Source organism: Dysidea avara, chromosome 1 (assembly GCF_963678975.1).
Source record: "Dysidea avara chromosome 1, odDysAvar1.4, whole genome shotgun sequence".
Taxonomy (NCBI): domain Eukaryota; kingdom Metazoa; phylum Porifera; class Demospongiae; order Dictyoceratida; family Dysideidae; genus Dysidea; species Dysidea avara.
The window spans coordinates 22,586,355-22,606,832 of NC_089272.1; the positions used below are offsets into that span (position 1 = coordinate 22,586,355).

Genomic DNA, 20,478 nt, shown 5'->3' on the forward strand with positions numbered 1-20,478 from the left:
TAGTTGCTGTAAGATACTATTGAGGCTATAAAAGAAAACAAGCAAATTACACAGAGCTCTGTATGTGGAATTTCTCTGGGGCAGTACAGTCATGTTTGCACATGTTATGATGATGGTCACAAATCTGTACAGTGTATAATAGTAAACAGGTGATTTATGTACGTACAGTATATGTACTGTACCTTAAAGAATTTAGAGGATTGATTGTAAATATAGTTTGTATCATACATATAGGGTGTATATACTTACTTCCATCTCAGCATTTCTAGCATCTAAAGCACTTTGCAGCTTCTATAATAAATATTCAGTAGACAGTATAAATTTATTTAGTTTGTACACCCTGTATGTATACTGTACCATATACAAATAAACATCATCGTGTGATACTAGAATACATGTACATGCATGTCTTCCAGTTGTTACTTTTGCATCAGTAGAGTGTGAGAGCAGTTCTGGATATGTCACTGCTCTATTAGACATTGACTGTTCAACTAGAGTATTTCAATCATTCAAACAAGTATAACACAGGTAGAAATTTATAATTCAATAATCACTCATTGGGAGAAAGACTATAACCTTGGCTAGATTACTACAGTATCTGGGCCAGTGGGTCATGATGCTATGTATGTTTGCTAACCCAGTTTCAACACTGATACATTCAACTTGTAAAGAAGAAATGTTAGCAGCACACCTTGATTTTATCATTAGCTTCATAAAGTTCAGCATTCATAGTGGACGATAACTGTGTCAAATGGTCAATCGATTGTCGATTGTCCTCCATAGTTGCCTTAAGCTCTCTGTTCTCTTGTTCTAGTGTCTGAATAATAAATCAGACGATGTAAATATGATCAAGTTAACACTCACTCACTTCTAATTCACTGTGGTCTTGTATAGCTAACCGTAATTGGTCCTTCTCGTTAGCCAACTCCTGTGTATGCAATGATTTGTGATAAAGGCCAAACAAGTTACACCAGCACAAAAAACACCCCCAGGCCCATATATGCATACAGGACAGCTGTACACAAAACACTGTAGTCAGCTTGTGATACACACAGATTACAGCTGTATGATCTTAGTTTCTACGTATACAAAACACACTAGCACAAGAAATTACACACCTTGATCTTATTATTAGCTTGATCCAGTTCACTCTTCAAATCAAAGGATGACTGTGTTAGCTCATCTACCGAGTGTTTACTGTCCTTTATACTTGACTTTAACTCATTGTTTTCTTGTTCTAGTGCCTGAATAGCAAGCTAAGAACACCATAGGTAATATATGTACATTGTATGTAGCTATAGCTACAGTTAGCTATACATACTGTATCATGCTAATACTGCACTTTGCCATTAGCGGTGGTTGTGGTCTCTTGTGGCGCAACTTGTCAGACAACTAATACATTTGCATACAGCCACTTTCAATTACTTTCTAGTGTCTCAAGCGTAACCGTCCATGGTGAGAAAGGTTCACGGCATGATGAATAGTCAATTCTTGCAGTCTTCTGCTTCAATTTCACTCGCTAATATGAGCCAGATTGTGCATGTGCAAATTTGTAAGGGTCGGGTATCACTCAATACAAAGCCAAGTATTTTAGAAACTTGTGGTGTCAGTAATGAAAACTTACAAGTACAGACATTTTAACTCATCTACTGTATAGGAAACACCGTGTGATAATGCTTTACTAGTTGGACGTGAGCAGTGAGACTATATGCACCCTATAATAGCATATGTGAAAATGTTATGCATGTACAGTGTACATGCATACACTGTAAGCACATGAATGTACGGTGGTACACAAGTTCTGCTTGCATCTGAAGTTCATGTAATCATGATCCAGCGACATGCATGTTACAGTACATGGCAATAAAAAGATGTGTACTAATAACTACCATGTTGTTCACACAGTGTGCCATACACATATTGAATAGTAGTTTTATTCTGAAGGGGAAATTTTTTTTTGCAACATTTGTGGATTGGCTGCTATCCGTGAAAATTCTGCCCTTAGAATTTCATGTACAGTGTATGCATGCATGCCTGACAGCCCTTGGGCTGTCAGGCATACAGTACATATCAGGTAAAAGCCAGAATGCCCTGTATCTCAGACTTTCATTTAAAGTTTTGCTAGAATTTAAGGGGGGGAGGGGAGGGAACTCCCCCTCCTCTAAATGAAGCTCTGTGTAACATATGTGACCGTCTCAGCAAAAACCCGACTTGTTCGCACAAGCATGCGTATTGAGAAAATCGGAATTTAAAAATAATTCGTAAAATTATGCATGCTACAGAAAAAAATTATGCAAGTTTTTATCGAGCCAGTACTTGAAGAAGGAAGACTCAAATCGATTAAAACTATATTTCATCTTATTCGCCTGTTCATGAAGAGTTCGAAAATCTTTGTTTCGTTTCCCTAGCTCCAACGTTATGCGTGTCATGTGTGTTTGTTTACGATGCGGTAAACGTAAACAAGATTGTCATCGTTTCTTCTACGAAACCGCCTTCATATCCATTTGCGTAAGTATCTACAGGGCTAATACTATACCTTGGCTGATGTGCTGATCCATGGTGAACGTTTTAAGCCAAATTGCAATGTTGTAGACCAATCCAAACAGACGTTATGGCTGCGAATGTAAGCGCCTGTAGTTTATTTTCAGTATAGTCACTGTACAAATCGATTATCTTGCTCTTCCTACTGTCTAGCGCTATAATTCCAAAACTACACACCACAGAAGGCTGAAACTTTGGTGGTCCATTCCTTGGACACTGCTGATATTGCTGAGTGAATAAAAAAGATTTTTTTAATTGTGCGAACAAGTCGGGTTTTTGCTGAGACGGTCACATATACGTTTAGGAGGGTTTATACTACAATTGAACCTCTCCAATCCGACACCTGTATAATCCAGAATATCCTCTAATCCGACTAAAATGTTATTTACCAACACTTTTGTGTAGAAAACAACCTCTGTAATCTGACACCTCTGTACTCCGTAATGTGACACAAAACTTGATTCCCTAGAATTAAAAATACATGTTTTTGACCTTTGTAATCTAACAGAGAATAAAAACAGCATTAAAAACAATCACAGAAAATAAATTTTAAGCAACCAAAGCATTTAATTGATTGGCAATAATAGAAAAACTGCAAATTCTAAAGCTGATTCATGTAAAAACCTAATCTGTTTTGCCAGTAATTTACTGCATGATCTGAAATCATTCTAGATATGATACAATGTTGGATTACAGAGGTGACTTGACAATCCAACAACCTCCTGAATCCAGCAAAATTTATGGCTCCCATTGAGTGTTGGATTAGAGAAGTTTGACTGTACCACATTACTGAATAATGCCTAAATATTATATCTTACTATATTTCAAGTATGCAAGGTACACGTGATAACATACACTGTACACCTATACCTTCATCTCCTCAGTTGGCTGCACACTCATCTGACTATTCTGAACTCTTAGTGACTACAAAGCAAACAGTTATATATTACCAGTTGGTTGTGTGTAATGTATTCCAACTATTTTAATAGTGGAAAATCTATGATACTCTACATGTATTATGGGAAGAATTAAACCATACGTAGCTGGATACATACAATATTTTGCTATATTTGGAGAACTGGGGTTGGAATATGGATAATTCATGACTACTGCACAACAAAGAGCTATTATGTGTACGTACATACATACAAAGACGTTGACCATGTGATTGCACATGTATTACACCTCGCATGCTGTTATTGTTTACCTCCAATTCTGATAGCATTGACTGCTGCTGTTCTTTGAAATTCTCCTCAAGTTGCTACAAAAAGACAAAAAAGAACACATTTATATACTAACTAGGAACACATACTGTATACTTTATAGCATGTAGGTTGTATGGAATTAACATAAACACATTATAGTAACTTCTAACCTGAATCTGAGTTTGATTCAAGGACATTTTCATCTGATGGTTCTGTTGAAACACCTGCATACAGTACATACGATATGTCAGTACTTTATGTTAGAGTTAAAGCACCGCCATGCATGTGTACAGAAAATACAGTACGAGGGTGTGTGTTGAGAGACTAATACAGCACGAGGCAAAGCCGAGTGCTGTATTTGCCTCGAGACCCCCCCCCCCCCCCCTGCAATTTTCTCTAGTACTCAAACCGCTGCGATTTTCGGTGATAAGGATATCAGTAAGTGTTTAACTAATCTATTTCTAGTCGTAAAACGAACTAATGGGATTAGTTTGGCTAGTTTTAGCGATTTACAATGTCACGCATGTGATCAATCGTGCTGCCTTAGTGGAGTCGTGTTTAAAAAGCTTCGTGATCAGACAATCAGTAAGTGTTTATACAATCTATTCTTAGTCGTAGAGCGAACTAGTAGGATTAGTTTGGCTGGTTTTAGTGATTTACAGTGTGTTGTTTAAGTAATATTCCACAAATAAATTCTCCACATAACTGTACTGTATTTGCCCAATTAAGTACATAACTGTACTGTATTTACTCAATTAGCTGCATAACTGTACAGTATGACTCATACAGTACAGTTATGCAGCTGATTAGTGCTGTAAGGACATTACAATATGCGGCATCACTTTGATCCTCCCACGCAAAGTACAATATACTGTATAAGAGTATAGACACATCATTGCAGAGCTGCACAGTAGCGCATACTAATATGGTGTTACAAAAGAGCACCACCAACTAATACTGTTAGTCCATGTGCATATGTGACCAATCTGCAAAACCCCACACATGTTTGGAAATTAATTTACACTGTACGTACAGTACATTTCCGTTATCTAGATAGCAAAAGAAACAAACGAATAAGACTGCTATTACAGGTATATCCATACAGCACTAATTTATAACTGCGTATGGAATATCATGTGCGTAACATTTTAAATAGCCAGAAGTAGCCAAAATGATGCTATTTGTTTGCTTTACCAAACTTGAACTACAGGGTGTACATAGACACTTACTGATCGTCTGATGGCTGAAAACAATGCAGTTCAAGTCCATAAATGAAAGCTATGAACAAAGACGACCAGAAATCACTGCCACGGTTGTGCAATATGAAAAAATAGCACTCTGGTGTGGTCTTGTGTTATTTTTCCATATTGCATTCGCAGTATGCACTCGATACTGTATGACTGGAAAATGTAAACTCATTCATTATTAATTACTCTAATAGAACACACACCTATTGTGTGTATAGTACAGTCATTTTGGCATGCAGACAATCATCTTTATTCAAAATGTTCCATTAATACATAAACTGTAACTCACCTCTAATTCAGCTGCCTTGGCATCTAGGCTGGCTTTAAGTTCCTACAATCACACAATAAAGGACATGACATTCAGTGCAAATAAATATCAAAAGGCTAGGTCAGATGTGTTGTACAGGTGTACAACTTGTATATCATCCTTGCAAAAATTAAGGTGGCGCTGAAGTAATTATACAAAGCCTTACAAGGCTAATGTAACAGCATGTTTGTGGTCATGTGCAAAAAAACACAGAGAACTTGAGAGCAATGTGAAGCACTATGAAGTATTAAAAGAACCAGCTCTATTAAACTGTCAGTCTACTATTTTAACATTATTCACGTTATAACAGTGCTATCTTGTGAAAACTCTGGTAAATTCACTGGCAAACGGCACCAGCTGTCATCATGTGATGTCTACACGCCATGGCCAGCCACACTGTCTCACAATTCACTTAATAACTTCAGTTTTGTGTACAATAGACCTTCAAGATTTGGTAGAGGCACCAGGGAGGCGAATTTTAATAAGTCTATGCATCGATTTTTCGAGAATCGCACTCTCCATAGTGAAGAAAACAGGTGTGCATTTTAACAACTTTCTGTTTTGTTATTGACAAAAAGGAATGCATAGAGCTGTTCTACAAGGTGAGAAACCGTAAGAGCCAAGGCGGCTTAGCGATAGGTTTTATCTTGGGAGAGTTATTTTTTAAATCGGCTTGTAATTTTTGAGTTTCATAGACACAAAATCAAAATGGGTGGTTCCACGAAACTTGGTATGGTAAACTATAACACTACAAACTATCTTAAAACCCTTTAGATGTAGACTACATTATTTACAAGTAGAGTTACAGGGTGTATCTGCCATCCTAAATTAGCTCATTAAGTATGTGGGTTAACTTTAATTGTGACAAATGGACATTATAGGGCTTCACATAATTACTTCAGTGCCACCTTAATAACAGAATTGAAAAATCATTCTGTAGATTGGCTATTTGTGTATCGATATTGGATTAGGCACCATGAGGAAAAAAGCAGCAGATTGAGATACAGAATTATTGAAAAAAAATCATGTCATTAGGTCATGTGCATGCACGAGTGCACATTGTTTTCAGCGTGTTAGTGTGATGGAATCTCCTAGGGAATTTATTATCATTGTAATGGCTCTTTTTCTCAATCTAGCATTGTCACGACTGGGGAATTGTCCAGTGAAGCTTGAGTAAAAGTCAGATAAACTCAAAAAATATTGCAGCTAATAAAAGCGACATAACTTCAAAATGGAATTACCAGCTATTACATGTACTGTAACTTCAAATAAAAACCAAGTTGTTTCGTTCAACAAGACCTTTACTTTGGTACCATGTTTTAAGGGTGATTATATTAGTACATATGTACAATGCTTACAATACAGTACTTTGTATATGCATATACCTCAATCTCTGCCTCTTTGTTACTTATTTGTGTTTTAAGTTCTTTTTCCAGTTGCTACATGTGGTAAAAACATAACACATACTACAGTAGATATTCATATTCCCACATACGTATCCTACAGACACATACGTATACCATAGTACAGTTAACAAATACAGTACATACACTGATTTTCTGTTGACACTCTTCTTCTAATTGAACGGTAACAAACTCCATGTCATCATAGGTTATCAGTTCAGCCATATCACGTTCATGTTCTCTCATTGCAAAAGACCTCTCTGCTACAAACCGCTGGTGCAAACTATTCAGATTACTTTCAAGTTCCTGCATAGCAGAGTGAATACAACCACATGTCATAAGTATACCATATGTGTATGCTGACATTAAGTATTTGGATTTCTTTTACACGACAACAACATACAGTGTAGTAGTATAATTAAGTTTTGGATCCAACATGAACAACTGATTTGGGCCATATACAAATGTTTCTAAAGTACTAAATATCTAATCCAAAACAGCCAAGGTGTAAAAAAACAGAGTGGCCCTCAAAAAGGCTATGGTGAAAAAAGATGTGAAATCCAAGGTGGCGGCCAAGAAATGGCTGTGATGGTAGGTTAATGGTAAAAATTTTAATAGCGACAATTCAGGTGAATTTTTGTGCTGCTTGGTCTTGGAAAAAAAATTCACCTAAATTGCCATTATTAAATTTTTTACCATTAACCTACCATCACAGCCATTTCTTGGCCGCCACCATGGATTTCACATCTTTTTTCACCATAGCCTTTTTGAGGGCCGCACTGTTTTTTTTTTACAGCTTGGCTGTTTTGGATTAGATTTCAATTCTTTTTGTATTTTTATACCACAAAGCCGGCCATATGCCGGCTTTGGGACTTTTTTAACCTGTCTTTTTTTCTTTCTTTACCACAGGAAGAAGAAAAGATGAAGCAGATGTACTTTAAATATTTCTGATTTTATCAGTAAATGTACAAATTATATATATAACACATATGTGACTGTCTCAGCAAAAACCCGACTTGTTCGCACAATTAAAAAAATCTTTTTTATTCACTCAGCAATATCAGCAGTGTCCAAGGAATGGACCACCAAAGTTTCAGCCTTCTGTGGTGTGTAGTTTTGGAATTATAGCGCTAGACAGTAGGAAGAGCAAGATAATCGATTTGTACAGTGACTATACTGAAAATAAACTACAGGCGCTTACATTCGCAGCCATAACGTCTGTTTGGATTGGTCTACAACAATGCAATTTGGTTTAAAACGTTCACCATGGATCAGCACATCAGCCAAGGTATAGTATTAGCCCTGTAGATACTTGCGCAAATGGATATGAAGGCGGTTTCGTAGAAGAAACGATGACAATCTTGTTTACGTTTACCGCATCGTAAACAAACGCACGTGACCACGCATACCGTTGGAGCTAGGGAAACGAAACAAAGATTTTCGAACTCTTCATGAACAGGCGAATAAGATGGTATATAGTTTTAATCGATATGAGTCTTCCTTCTTCAAGTACTGGCTCGATAAAAACTTGCATTTTTTTTTTTTGTAGCATGCATAATTTTACGAATTATTTTTAAATTTCAATTTTCTCAATACACATGCTTGTGCGAACAAGTCGGGTTTTTGCTGAGACGGTCACATATATTTATTACAGAACTCTCCACGGTGGTTTCTTTGTAGCTGAACACTCTACAAGGTGACTTCTTCTTGCTGCCCTCTCTACAGGGTGAATTGTTAGCTGAACAATCTACAAGGTAACTTCTTCTAGCTGATCTCTCTACAGGGTGATTTGTTTGTAGCTGAACTGTCTACAGTACAGGTAACTTCTTCTAGCTGATCTCTCTACAGGGTGATTTGTTTGTAGCTGAATTCTGTGCAGGTGATTTGTTTGCAGCTGAGCTCTTTACAGAATGGTTTCTTTGTAGCTGAACTCTCTACAAGGTAACTTCTTCTAACTGATATTTCTACAGGGCAATTTGTTTGTGGCTGAATTTTCTACAGGGCGATTTCTTTGAAGCTGAACTCTCTACATGGTGGTTTCTTTGTAACTGAACTCTCTACAAGGTAATTTCTTCTAGCTGATCTCTCTACAGGGTGATTTGTTTGTAACTGAACTCTCTACAGGTGATTTCTTTGCAGCTGAACTCTCTACATGATGGTTTCTTTGTAGCTGAACTCTCCACAAGGTAACTCCTTCTAGCTGATCTCTCTACAGGGAGATTTGTTTGTAGCTTAACTCTTTTTACAGGTGATTCGTTTGCAGCTGAACTCTCTACATGATGGTTCTTTGTAGCTGAACTCTTTACAAGGTAACTTCTTCTAACTGATCTTTCTACAGGGAGATTTGTTTGTAGCTGAACTCTCTACAGGTGATTTGTTTGCAGCTGAACTCTCTACATGATGGTTCTTTGTAGCTGAACACTTTACAAGGTAACTTCTTCTAGCTGATCTTTCTACAGGGAGATTTGTTTGTAGCTGAACTCTCTACAGGTGATTTGTTTGCAGCTGAACTCTCTACATGATGGTTCTTTGTAGCTGAACTCTCTACAAGGTGACTTCTTCTAGCTGATCTTTCTACAGGGAGATTTGTTTGCAGCTGAACTCTCTACATGATGGTTTCTTTGTAACTGAACTCTCTACAAGGTGACTTCTTCTAGTTGATCTTTCTAGAGGGTGATTTGTTTGTAGCTGAATTCTTTACAAGGAAACTTCTTCTAGCTGATCTCTCTACAGGGAGATTTGTTTGTAGCTGAACTCTCTACAGGTGATTAACTCTCTACAGGTGATTTGTTTGCAGCTGAACTCTCTACATGATGGTTTCTTTGTAGCTGAACTCTCTACAAGGTAATTTCTTTTAGCTGATGTCTCTAAATTAGCTGATGTCTCTACAAGGTCACTAGTTTGTAGCTGGACTCTCTACATGATTTCTTTGTAACTGAACTCTCTACAAGGTGACTCCTTCTAGCTGATCTATCTACAGGGTGATTTGTTTGTAGCTGAACTCTCTACAAGGAAACTTCTTCTAGCTGATCTCTCTACAGGGAGATTTCTTTGTAACTGAACTCTCTACAGGTGATTTGTTTGCAGCTGAACTCTCTACATGATGGTTTCTTTGAAGCTGAACTCTCCACAAGGTAACTTCTTCTATAGTATGTTCACGTTGAGCTGAACCCTCAAAAACATTTAATAACTCATGGATGCAATTACACACGATCTTGAAATTTGGCTCATTTGTACTATTGCTTGACCCGCTAAGAATATTTCAAAATCTTTTTGTTCAAATGTTTGACATAATATTTACGGCCAATCAAAATGTTCTCAATACATTTCCTATGGGGAAGCCATATAAATACAATGCCCATTACAGTCCTTTCCCGAACTTGTAATGGAGCCAAACCATACGTGTCTGTTGTTGACACCTTTGTTGTCACCAATAATTATCTGGTTGGCTGAAATGTTAACTCTGTTGAGAAAAAATCCACTTTTAATTTTTAGCTGTTTTTCAGGATTCAGCTCAACGTGAACATACTATAGCTGATCTCTCTACAGGGAGATTTGTTTGTAGCTGAACTCTCTACAGGTGATTTGTTTGCAGCTGAACTCTCTACATGATGGTTTCTTTGTAGCTGAACTCTCTACAAGGTAATTTATTTTAGCTGATGTCTCTACAAGGTCACTAGTTTGTAGCTGAACTCTCTACATGATGGTTTCTTTGTAACTGAACTCTCTACAAGGTGACTCCTTCTAGCTGATTTGATTGATTTGATTTTTTATTTAAGCTGATCTTTCTACAGGGTGATTTGTTTGTAGCTGAACTCTATACAAGGAAACTTCTTCTAGCTGATCTCTCTACAGGGAGATTTGTTTGTAGCTGAACTCTCTACAGGTGATTTGTTTGCAGCTGAACTCTCTACATGATGGTTTCTTTGTAGCTGAACTCTCTACAAGGTAACTTCTTCTAGCTGATCTCTCTACAGGGAGATTTGTTTGTAGCTGAACTCTCTATAGGTGATTTGTTTGCAGCTGATCTCTCTACAGGGTGAATTGTTTGTAGCTGATCTCTCTACAGGGTGACTTGTTTCTAGCTGATCTCTATACAGGTTACTTGTTTCTAGCTGATCTCTTGAATTCTCTTCAGGGTGACTGCTCTATTAGGATGACTGCTCTATTAGAGTATCTCGATCTCGCACTTTCTGCACTAAGTTGGATTTCGTGTTATAACTCCGTGGCTTTAAGTCTGATTCTTCTACACCATTGAAAAGCCTTTCTAAGATGATTACTCCTTCTATACAGCGATTTTTCAAAGCATTCGCCCTAGCAGTTTATCTGGTAGGCGTGGCAAGTAGTCATTTTTATTAGCTAATCTTGATTGTGTACTTGTTACACACTGCTGGTTTTTTCGTTGTATCTTCCTGGTTTTTAGCTCGATTTCTTTCAAACCACAAAAGGTTTGAGGTTCAATAGTTAACCTATTCACCCACCGATTTTCAGCTTCTTCTCATACGCGGTTTACCCTGTAGGCGTGACAACATATTGGTGTTATTTTTCGTGAATAATCGATCATAACTCTTTTCCGGTTTATTGTATCCTAGCCAAAGTTGGTACAGAGATGTGCCTTTATATCCCCCTTTTGTGTGCCAAATTTCAAGGTAATCGGATATAGCATTTGTGTTTTATAGCAGTTTTTGTAAGTGTGCGAAAGAGGAAGAAAAATAAGAAGAAAAAAAACGAAGAAACTAAGCCAATTTTTGAAGTCGCATATCTCGGGAACGCTTGAAGCGATTTCGCTCTAATTTGGAATGTGGAGTGCTGAAGGTGGAGGAAGTGTCCACAGCAAAATTCGTCTTGTTTCATCAAGGCAGCACAGAGCTATGAAAATTGCATTTTCTTTCTTCCTGTCAATATACTCACGGGTGTTACGCGCCAGCTTCTTGGGCCGCACAACACACTACGGTGTGTCTTGATATTGAGAGAAAAATTGTATGTTAATAGGCCAATAGGTGGTGTCTGTACAAATGCATAACAAAACTAAAGTCCTTATTTATACTGTACATGCATACATACCACATTACGTACCTCTATTTTGCTGTGATGTGCTTTATCTGATGCTTGCAGTGCAGCATTCTGATTCAGTATTACCTGTAAAAAACTTGTAGTGAATGCACAGCATGTGTACATACTGTACACCATGAAGACAATTACATGTAGACACAGTGCATTAGTCTACAAAGTGGATGTCGCTTCACTTTTAGCTAGCTAGTGTGTGTGTGTGTGTGTGTGTGTGTGTGTGTGTGTGTGTGTGTGTGTGTGTGTGTGTGTGTGTGTGTGTGTGTGTGTGTATGTGCATGAAAGAATGCTGTTCCTATAATGTATGTACAGTATATGCAAGTACATACCTCTAATTCCCATTTCAGTTGTGATTGCATGGCCCGTTCTTTCTGCAACTCTTCCAAGTATTCATCAGCTCTCTTCTTAAAGTACTTGTATGAGCCCATGAGCTCAGCCATTTTGCCTCCACTTTGATCTTCACTTGATGAAGACGAATTCTGAAATTACATACCAGTTGCATGTGTGTGCATCATACCACATAATCCACCACATTCACTTATATCAAGAGTAACTTACATAGTGAGAAGCGAACTAAAGTATGACATAACAACAAGGATCATGGTTTGTACATATGAAGAAGCATAAAGTCAGGAATCAGTAACACCGTGCACACATGCAATGTAGGAGAGCTGTTAAGAAATACCTTATGCAGCTGTCTAAAAGCAATGAAGGCATGCTATTGTAGCTCAGTGAGAAATGTTGAGATAGTTCTGCAGTTGCCAGCAACATTGCTAGGCACATGCATACAATCAATACTATATTCAATTAACGCATGATTAATACACAAAGGGAATGAGTGTGTGAGGCGGCTACTAAGTACGTATTAGGTTGTGTGGCATAGCCCGGGGAATTTAATACAGATTTTCCTCCTTTAATATACTGTTATCCACATGGTTCCTCTCAAAAACAATAGCTCCTGGCTTAAAACAACTCTTTTGCCTAGTTTCTCCTTCAAATGTGTGTTACTAGCACTTGTACCAGAATAGATTCCTACAGATACAGTACTATCTAGGGGCAACTAACTAATACGTGTACGTGAACCGTGGCTATATTAACTGGTAAAATAAGGTATTCTGTAAATGGGATATACAGGAGATACAAAGAATTATAACACTACAGACACTATACCCACCCCCCACATGCTCTAAGGTTACATGTGTTGATTGTACACTGTGTATAGAAACATGCTCAAATGTATACACACACGCACACACATGAACGCATGGCATGCACGCATATACACACACCTGCAATAATTGTAGTTGCTGGGTCAGATGCTCATTCACTTGTGTCAGGTACTGTATTCTCAATTCTTTATCATCACCAAGTACCAGCTGTGGTGGTTTAAAAACATGTACATAGCTACATACAGTACACACATTATACACATTAGAATTTCAATGATTATTTGTAGAGGCTGATAATTGACTGTTTTTGCCAAATTCTTTTGATATATATGGCCTACACAGGCTAAATAGGGTGTTTAGTTACCAGGGCATGCCAAAAGAAAAGTGCATGCTGTACTATAGCTTAAGATTGTAAAATAGGTTGAAAAAGAAAGAATATATGTAAGCACAATGCAAACACTACTACTGTCTGTATCTTGCTACAGTACATGTTTGATTGGCTTCAATATCAACATAGAAATAGATGACAGGTGATAGATGAAACAATACATGTATGTGTCAGTATACAGGGTGTATGTACACTGTCCATCTACACATGTGTAGTGTATAGGAAACACACAAGCCACAATATCATACACTGTACTTATGCAACTTACAACATACCTCGTTCACTTTCGGTCGATTGGTTATTGTCATTGCACGATCTGCAAACTACAGTAAAAGGTAGTAAAATAATCACTATTACAAAAAAAAAAAAATGTACACATATGCAAAATCAAAATGGATAGTACAGCTAGTACAGCTACTGTAATACATACTGTATGCTGTAGCTCACCTGTAGTGTAAGGTGGGTCTCCTCCACAACATTAGGAGACACTGTACATAAAATACAAGTTTGGGAATTTCCACCAAGTGAAGAGGAGAGTAGTCTGGTGAGTTTTGACTCCCGAAAGCTAATATGGCTAAACAGAGTACAACACAGTATGAAAGGCATCGTGCACAGTGTATACAATCAAGAGCATATAACAGTAACCAAAAGTATTAAATGGCATATTATCTCATGATCACACAGAATAACATGCATGGATATTCCAGTAATTGTTCATATATGATGCTGTTAGTTGCTGTATTTAATCCAATTTGGTTACTAAATAAAGCAAGCGAAAACATCATAGCAAAACCACGATACAGGTAGTACGTACAGTATGTTAAAAGTGAAATAGCAGTTCTGGCACTGCCCAGTGGATACCTGAAGGAGACAACATGCTTGTTCGTGTCAATGCTTTCAAGAGCGAGCTGAAGTTATCTTGGATCCTTACACTTTCCCTGTACAACAACTGTTGAATTCTTGGTTGAATATATATATATAACACAAAAAGCTGGTGAACTACGACTCATTGCCATGTACACATTTCAAATTACGATTTTGCGTAAATAAACAATTACTGAAACATCCGTGTTATTCTCTATGCAATTATTAATTATGGGGTAAAACAAAGTTCAATTCTCTAGGTTAATATTACACTCTTGATTGAATGACAATGGATAATACAAATGTTTTGTATGTATTTGATAATTTTGATTAGAAATCTGGTCACATTATTGAATCATGAATGTATTATATGAGTATATGTATTATGTTTAATGACGTTTGGATGCACTAGTGAATGTACTACTTGTACAGAACAAAAATACCATAAGGATCAATGTACAGTACTTGCAATACTGTATGTATGTATAGCCACAGAGCTGCTTTCAACCTTACCTCTGCTTTCGACTTAATTCTGAAATCACTTTCCCTAAAGTAAGCAAGCTCTTATTGATAAAACCTGCTTCCTTAAGTCTGATTCCTTGAGCACCTCCTTGCCCAGCCCTCTCTGACCCCGCAAGATCAACAAAATTCTATAGTAGATAAGCATAAATTAATACACATCAGTTAGTACACTGTACATCATCCATGCTGCCAAGAACATATAGTGGATAGCACAATACATTAATTGCAACCTTACAGTGAGTTTAGACAACATGTGTATAGTACTTACCAAGATACCCATTTTGCATACATGGTCAGTCTTCTTGTGATTCAGTGTAACTCTGAAGACTGTATGAGACCGTGAGCTGTGCTCATTAAACTTGGTACTTCCATACTTTCTGTTAGCTGTGTAGAGAAGTACCAAGTACAGGATATACAACATAAGTTTAGTATTCATATGTACATCGTGTATGTATCAGGCATACTGTATGCACTCCTGTATTTGCATTCACCTGAGGTCCCACAAAAGTTATAAGGTGAATATGTGTACTACTAGTATTAAAAAAAAAAATAATTTAAAAATGAAGTAGGGATCTACACCTGTATGCAATAAAAAGTAGTGAAATAAGAGATGAATGATGCATGCTACTACAGCATAGCTCGATGGGAAAGTCATTACTTTGGCACTGAACAAAATAATTGTGTTACAGCTAATGTGCCAAAGTAGGGACTTTTCCGTCGAGCTATGCTGTAATACCATCATTCATCTCTTACTTCACTACTTTTTATTGCATAGATCCCTACTTCATTTTTAAATTAACAATATTTAATTTTTTAAAGAAATACTAGCTTGTTTAGTTTTTCATTGTAGCACAGCTAGCTACAATGTAAATTGTGACTGTTCTATTAGAATATCCTACATGACTGTTGTATTAGAGTATATCTCGAGTCAGCCAAGAGGTGTGCAGCTAGCCAGACCAATAAGGGCTGGGGTGAGGTCATCTTGTTTACTGATAAATAAATAGCTAGACTGTTAAGAGGTGCATGTGATCTCCGTACTCTATGGCTAATAGTCCGATCTTTATTTGATGGGCAGGGTCATGAACCTATCACGAACGGATCCCATTCGCGGAGTTGCAGGCAGATATCCAGCTAGTATATCTCTTCTATAGTCTGAAGCACTCCTGAAATGCAGCTCTGAAATAATTCTGTGGCATCTAAATCAGAGCTTATGATAACGTCCGGACACCAGACAAAATCCGGTCAAATTACACAGATGTTTGACCATAATGCAATTCGTCCGGAAACAGTGTCCCATCAAAGCATAAGGAAGAAGCCTAAGGGCTGAGCTGGCATGCTACACACTGTATCAACAATAACAACCACTTAGTTGTCAGGAGATAGAATACATTCTTACAACCCAAGGGAGTGACCACAAATGTACCACTGTCAACCCTCTGGTGTACAGTGTTGGGAAAGTTACTTTGTAAAAGTAATTAGTTACATATTACTTGCAACTGAACTATTTAGTTACAGTTACATATTACCCATAAAATAAAGTAACTATAATAATATTACATATTATATTACTTTTGTGTCCATAGCCTTAAGCTGTCACGTGTGAAACTACCACCTTATCTGATTGCGTTGTTGGACAATATGCAAATTTTGGTTATAAGTAAGAAGCTGGTGAATAAGCTTCATTCAGTAGGCTTCGTTACTCAGGGGATAACTAACGAGATTAGTAACTTCGTTACTTGTAGTAATAAAATTACGTAATATTAAACTCGTTACAGTAACTATATTACATAGGTAACGCATTACATTTGTAAGTAAAGTACCTTGCATTATATTACCTGTTTTATAGCGTATTTCGTTATATTACTTTGTTACCACAAAAGTAATAATATTACGTACTGCAACGCGCTACTCCCAACACTGCTGGTGTACTGTAACCACATAACAGTTGCAGTAAGGCATGTGACAATCTCACCACTATAATGTTCATTTGCTATGCTACAGTGGACATATTGGACATTCATCTTCTACATGTCCAGTCAATTTTGGCAATTGTCCAGCCAATTTTGACAATTGTCCAGCCAATTTTGGTTTGCCAGGACATTGTGGCAGGACAACAGAGAATTCTTATCATAAGCTCTGCTAAATATGCTGGAACTAATAGTTTTATGTATGGGAAATCCTCATTACGGGTTTGACGGGTCTTGGTTACGTGAGGTTACGGGCTCAGAATCAGCCTCACTTCACAAAATATAACCTTCATACAAATCTTCAGTCATTGGAGACTTACAGTAGTTGTTACTTTAAAAATTCTCATAACTTGTCACAATTCTTAGTAATAGCGCCACAAAAATTATTGGTGCCACGCCTGAGCAACCATAGCAAAGTTCCAGGACATACTGGCTACAAACCGCCGTGATTTGGTAACACTCACTTAATATAATAGTAAATAGAAACTGTCAAGGTAAATTCAAGAAGAAACAAAGTATAGTTAGTGAGATATCGCCACTCAAAGTCTCTGCCCGTAATGGGAATTGTCCGTAGTGACGTCACTGTTGCAAATCCCTACTTGTACAGTACTATATGTATATTATCTATGGTTTGGTCTCTAGCCTTGTGACTGGCCGCACAAGCAGGCAGAAGCAGACTAAAATTCAAGTTTCGGTGATTTTTAAAATTCTATATCCGGCCACCTGTAAGTGTATCGTTATATTTAATGCTGTATTATATATTATATGGACTAGTACTAATCCATAAAGGTGATTTCCGTGGCGTAAAACATCTCTAGGATGATTTTTTTTAAAAGATGGAATTTTGGCAGCCAGCGATATTTTCAAGGGGAACCCTACTCGTGTCGTTTGATATTTACCAACCTATATACAGTGTGTGTGTGTGTGTGTGTGTGTGTGTGTGTGTGTGTGTGTACACGTATACAGTGTGTATTCATATGAACAATGGTTTTTATGTTGAAGAAGCCAAAATGTACAGGGTGTGTATGAGAATTCAAAACTATAACATAGCATTAAACTTCTGGACAAAGTGAGCAAGCTGGCTTACAGGCAGGCAGACAAAAAATCATGCTTCAGTGATTTTTTTAAAATTCTATACCCAGCCGCCTGTAAACATTTTCTTGTTTTTTTTAAATGCTGTGAAAGGCAGCATTTTTGGGGGGATCCCTGCTTAAACAGTACTACTGTACTGTTTGATATTCCATACATGTACAGTAGTGCACTAGAACCATTTATGACCTTTGAAATATTTGGAGTACAAGAAGCAGCTTCTTCAATTTCCCATCATTTTTCACAAGTATGGCAGAATCACCAGTGCTCACTCTCTGACTAACTTAATCAACTTATCCTTTCTGGAACTGGACTTTGCAGTAAAAACCCACACAGTACTCAAGTTGTTGTATCAAAATACTGTAAGTACAGTGTACTGGAGTGAGTAGAGATCATGTTATTGCCCTGGCCTGCCAGGCCAAGTTACACCAACATAAATGTAGCTAGATTTTGTGCCAAGCTCCCAAAGGCATGTAATTTAGCTTGACCGTACCATTTCAACTCCATTCATTTTGAGCCCTAGGTGGTGTCTACCCCCACCAATCCTAATTTTTCACTTCTACGTGTAGCCATTGTACACAGATCTGTTTATGCGACAACTAATTTGTAAAATGGGAAATAATTGTAAAAAGTACCATGTCAATGTATACAATGTACAGTAGAACATCAAGTAACCCAAACCCTCAATTATTCCTGAGGTGAGAGTGATTGTAGTTTCCTGGTGTGTGTTCTATTAGAGTAATTGAGCTTTATTTTATAAATGAATGGACTTCATTTACCTGAGCAAATTCACTACCTGATCACTTTTGTGGTCAAATGTGTTTACATGTACTGTAGATGAAGGCTGGAGGTCCTGTAATGGTATTATTTTGTAGCTCGTCCACTTTAAATTGTTAATTATAATTTATTGTAAGCAGATCTTCCCATATTTATTGCTGCAAATACACAAAGGTACACTACAGCTCTACCTTTTTGACCATTTATTTTTTATGTAAATTTTTTCATACAAAACCTCATTTCATTTTCAGAAGTAGTGCATAAACTAATGCTAGAAATGAGCATTCGAATATTTGAATGAAAAACTGCAGATTATTCAAACATTTAAAACCCACAATCAAAATTTTAAATGTATTGAATCTAAGGATTACTAAGACCTATTGTTGTGAGGATTCTATGCACTTACAGTACTACTCTTTGATATAGACCATAAAGTGAGTGTAAACAGCAGCAAAGTATGCTAGCGGTTTTGGCTTCACATGCACCTGACTGTAGAACAGGCTGTTAACTAAGTGTAGTAAACAATAGCTAAGTACAAAGTAAATGTTAATAACGGGTCATTCCATACCAAATCAACCAAAAAAAAATCCTGACCCCTTCGGATTTTCATGAAATTTGGCATAGACATGGACTCTACTAAGAAACTTTCTCACACCAAAATTTGGCCCATTTTATTGATCTCCCTTTAAGATATGACCGCTCAAAGTTTATTAGGAAATATTACAGCAGCTTACACAGATTTAATACAGGTTTTTGCAATTGAATTCGGCGACTTTGCAATTGAATTCGTAGCTTTTGCAATTGAATTCGTCCCGTTTGCAATTGAAATTGTAGCTTTTGCAACTGAATTCGCCCGTTTGCAATTGAATTCGTCACTTTTGCAACAGAATTAGTCGCTTTTGCAGTTAAATTCGTCCATAACAAGAATAGCAGCTGGAGCAAACACGAAAACATGATGTAGCAGCTGCTACAAGAACTTGTTCAAGTACAACAGTAGTAAACAACTCTTTATAAGGCAATAATTCTTCCTCTGCAGCCTCTCCAGCAACATTCCAAACTCTACTGCGCCATTTGCGATGGGTGTGGTCACTCGCTAGCAAGCTAATTAGCTAATTAGCTTGTCAGACAGCTATCAACTTCGCTTAATACCAGATTCAATTACCTTCTAGTGTCTCAAGTGTAACTATCCAAGGCATAAATAATTCATCTCTTAATGAACGGTTGGTTTCTTGGAGCCATTTTGTTTATGACGAATTGTGATGCAAACGCGACGAATTCTATTGCAAAAATGACTAATTCAACTGCAAAACCGATGAATTCAATTGCAAAACCGACAAATTCAATTGCAAACAGGACGAATTCAATTGCAAAACAGACGGATTCAATTGCAACAGGACGAATTCAATTGCAAAACCAACAAATTCAATTGCAAACAGGACAAATTCAATTGCAAACAGGACAAATTCAATTGCAAAACCGACGAATTCAATTGCAAACGGGACGAATTCAATTGCAAAAACCTGTAAAATGGCCATAACTTTGTCAGTAATTGCCACAGAGCTTGTCTGTTTAGATTTTTGGAATGTTTATTAAATTCTCTTTAAAGTATTATAATTATCCAAAAATGTGACTTTTCCTTTGATCTTAGGTTTTTCAAAAATGGATAATTTAATTGCTTTTATTTTTTTGTTCAAATGTTCTTCTAATAGCCTTCTTTCATGCCAGTAAGTTTGAAGTTGGGATGACAAGTACAGGGGTGTAGATCATGAGTTATGGCTACATACGTAATTCTTATTGATGTTTACATGCTACAGGGGGTATAACTATGAACACTACTATAACAATACTAACTTTTAAATTCAATTATAGTATGGAATCTCATCAGAATATGGTAAAGTTGTAATAAACATATGGTTGGAGGCATAGTACACA

At 37.1% G+C, this 20,478-nt stretch overlaps 1 protein-coding gene across 5 annotated transcripts in view; it reads right to left on the reverse strand.

Moving 5' to 3' along the window:
• LOC136259450 (uncharacterized) overlaps nucleotides 1-20,478 on the reverse strand; it is a 53,463-nt gene that overhangs the window by 19,583 nt on the left and 13,402 nt on the right. For 4 of the 5 annotated variants that reach the window (XM_066052961.1, XM_066052956.1, XM_066052937.1 and 1 more), the window contains exons 9-25: nucleotides 14,982-15,097; nucleotides 14,705-14,841; nucleotides 13,775-13,901; nucleotides 13,603-13,650; nucleotides 13,060-13,146; nucleotides 12,100-12,249; nucleotides 11,780-11,842; nucleotides 6,851-7,009; nucleotides 6,686-6,739; nucleotides 5,283-5,324; nucleotides 3,917-3,970; nucleotides 3,749-3,802; nucleotides 3,412-3,465; nucleotides 1,119-1,256; nucleotides 869-928; nucleotides 692-817; nucleotides 250-291 (exon numbers count right to left, since the gene is read on the reverse strand). In XM_066052961.1, coding sequence (XP_065909033.1) covers nucleotides 250-291; nucleotides 692-817; nucleotides 869-928; nucleotides 1,119-1,256; nucleotides 3,412-3,465; nucleotides 3,749-3,802; nucleotides 3,917-3,970; nucleotides 5,283-5,324; nucleotides 6,686-6,739; nucleotides 6,851-7,009; nucleotides 11,780-11,842; nucleotides 12,100-12,249; nucleotides 13,060-13,146; nucleotides 13,603-13,650; nucleotides 13,775-13,901; nucleotides 14,705-14,841; nucleotides 14,982-15,097 — 1,511 coding nt within the window. The remainder of the gene's footprint in view (nucleotides 1-249; nucleotides 292-691; nucleotides 818-868; nucleotides 929-1,118; nucleotides 1,257-3,411; nucleotides 3,466-3,748; nucleotides 3,803-3,916; nucleotides 3,971-5,282; nucleotides 5,325-6,685; nucleotides 6,740-6,850; nucleotides 7,010-11,779; nucleotides 11,843-12,099; nucleotides 12,250-13,059; nucleotides 13,147-13,602; nucleotides 13,651-13,774; nucleotides 13,902-14,704; nucleotides 14,842-14,981; nucleotides 15,098-20,478) is intronic. The other variant, XM_066052950.1, reaches the window with a different exon arrangement.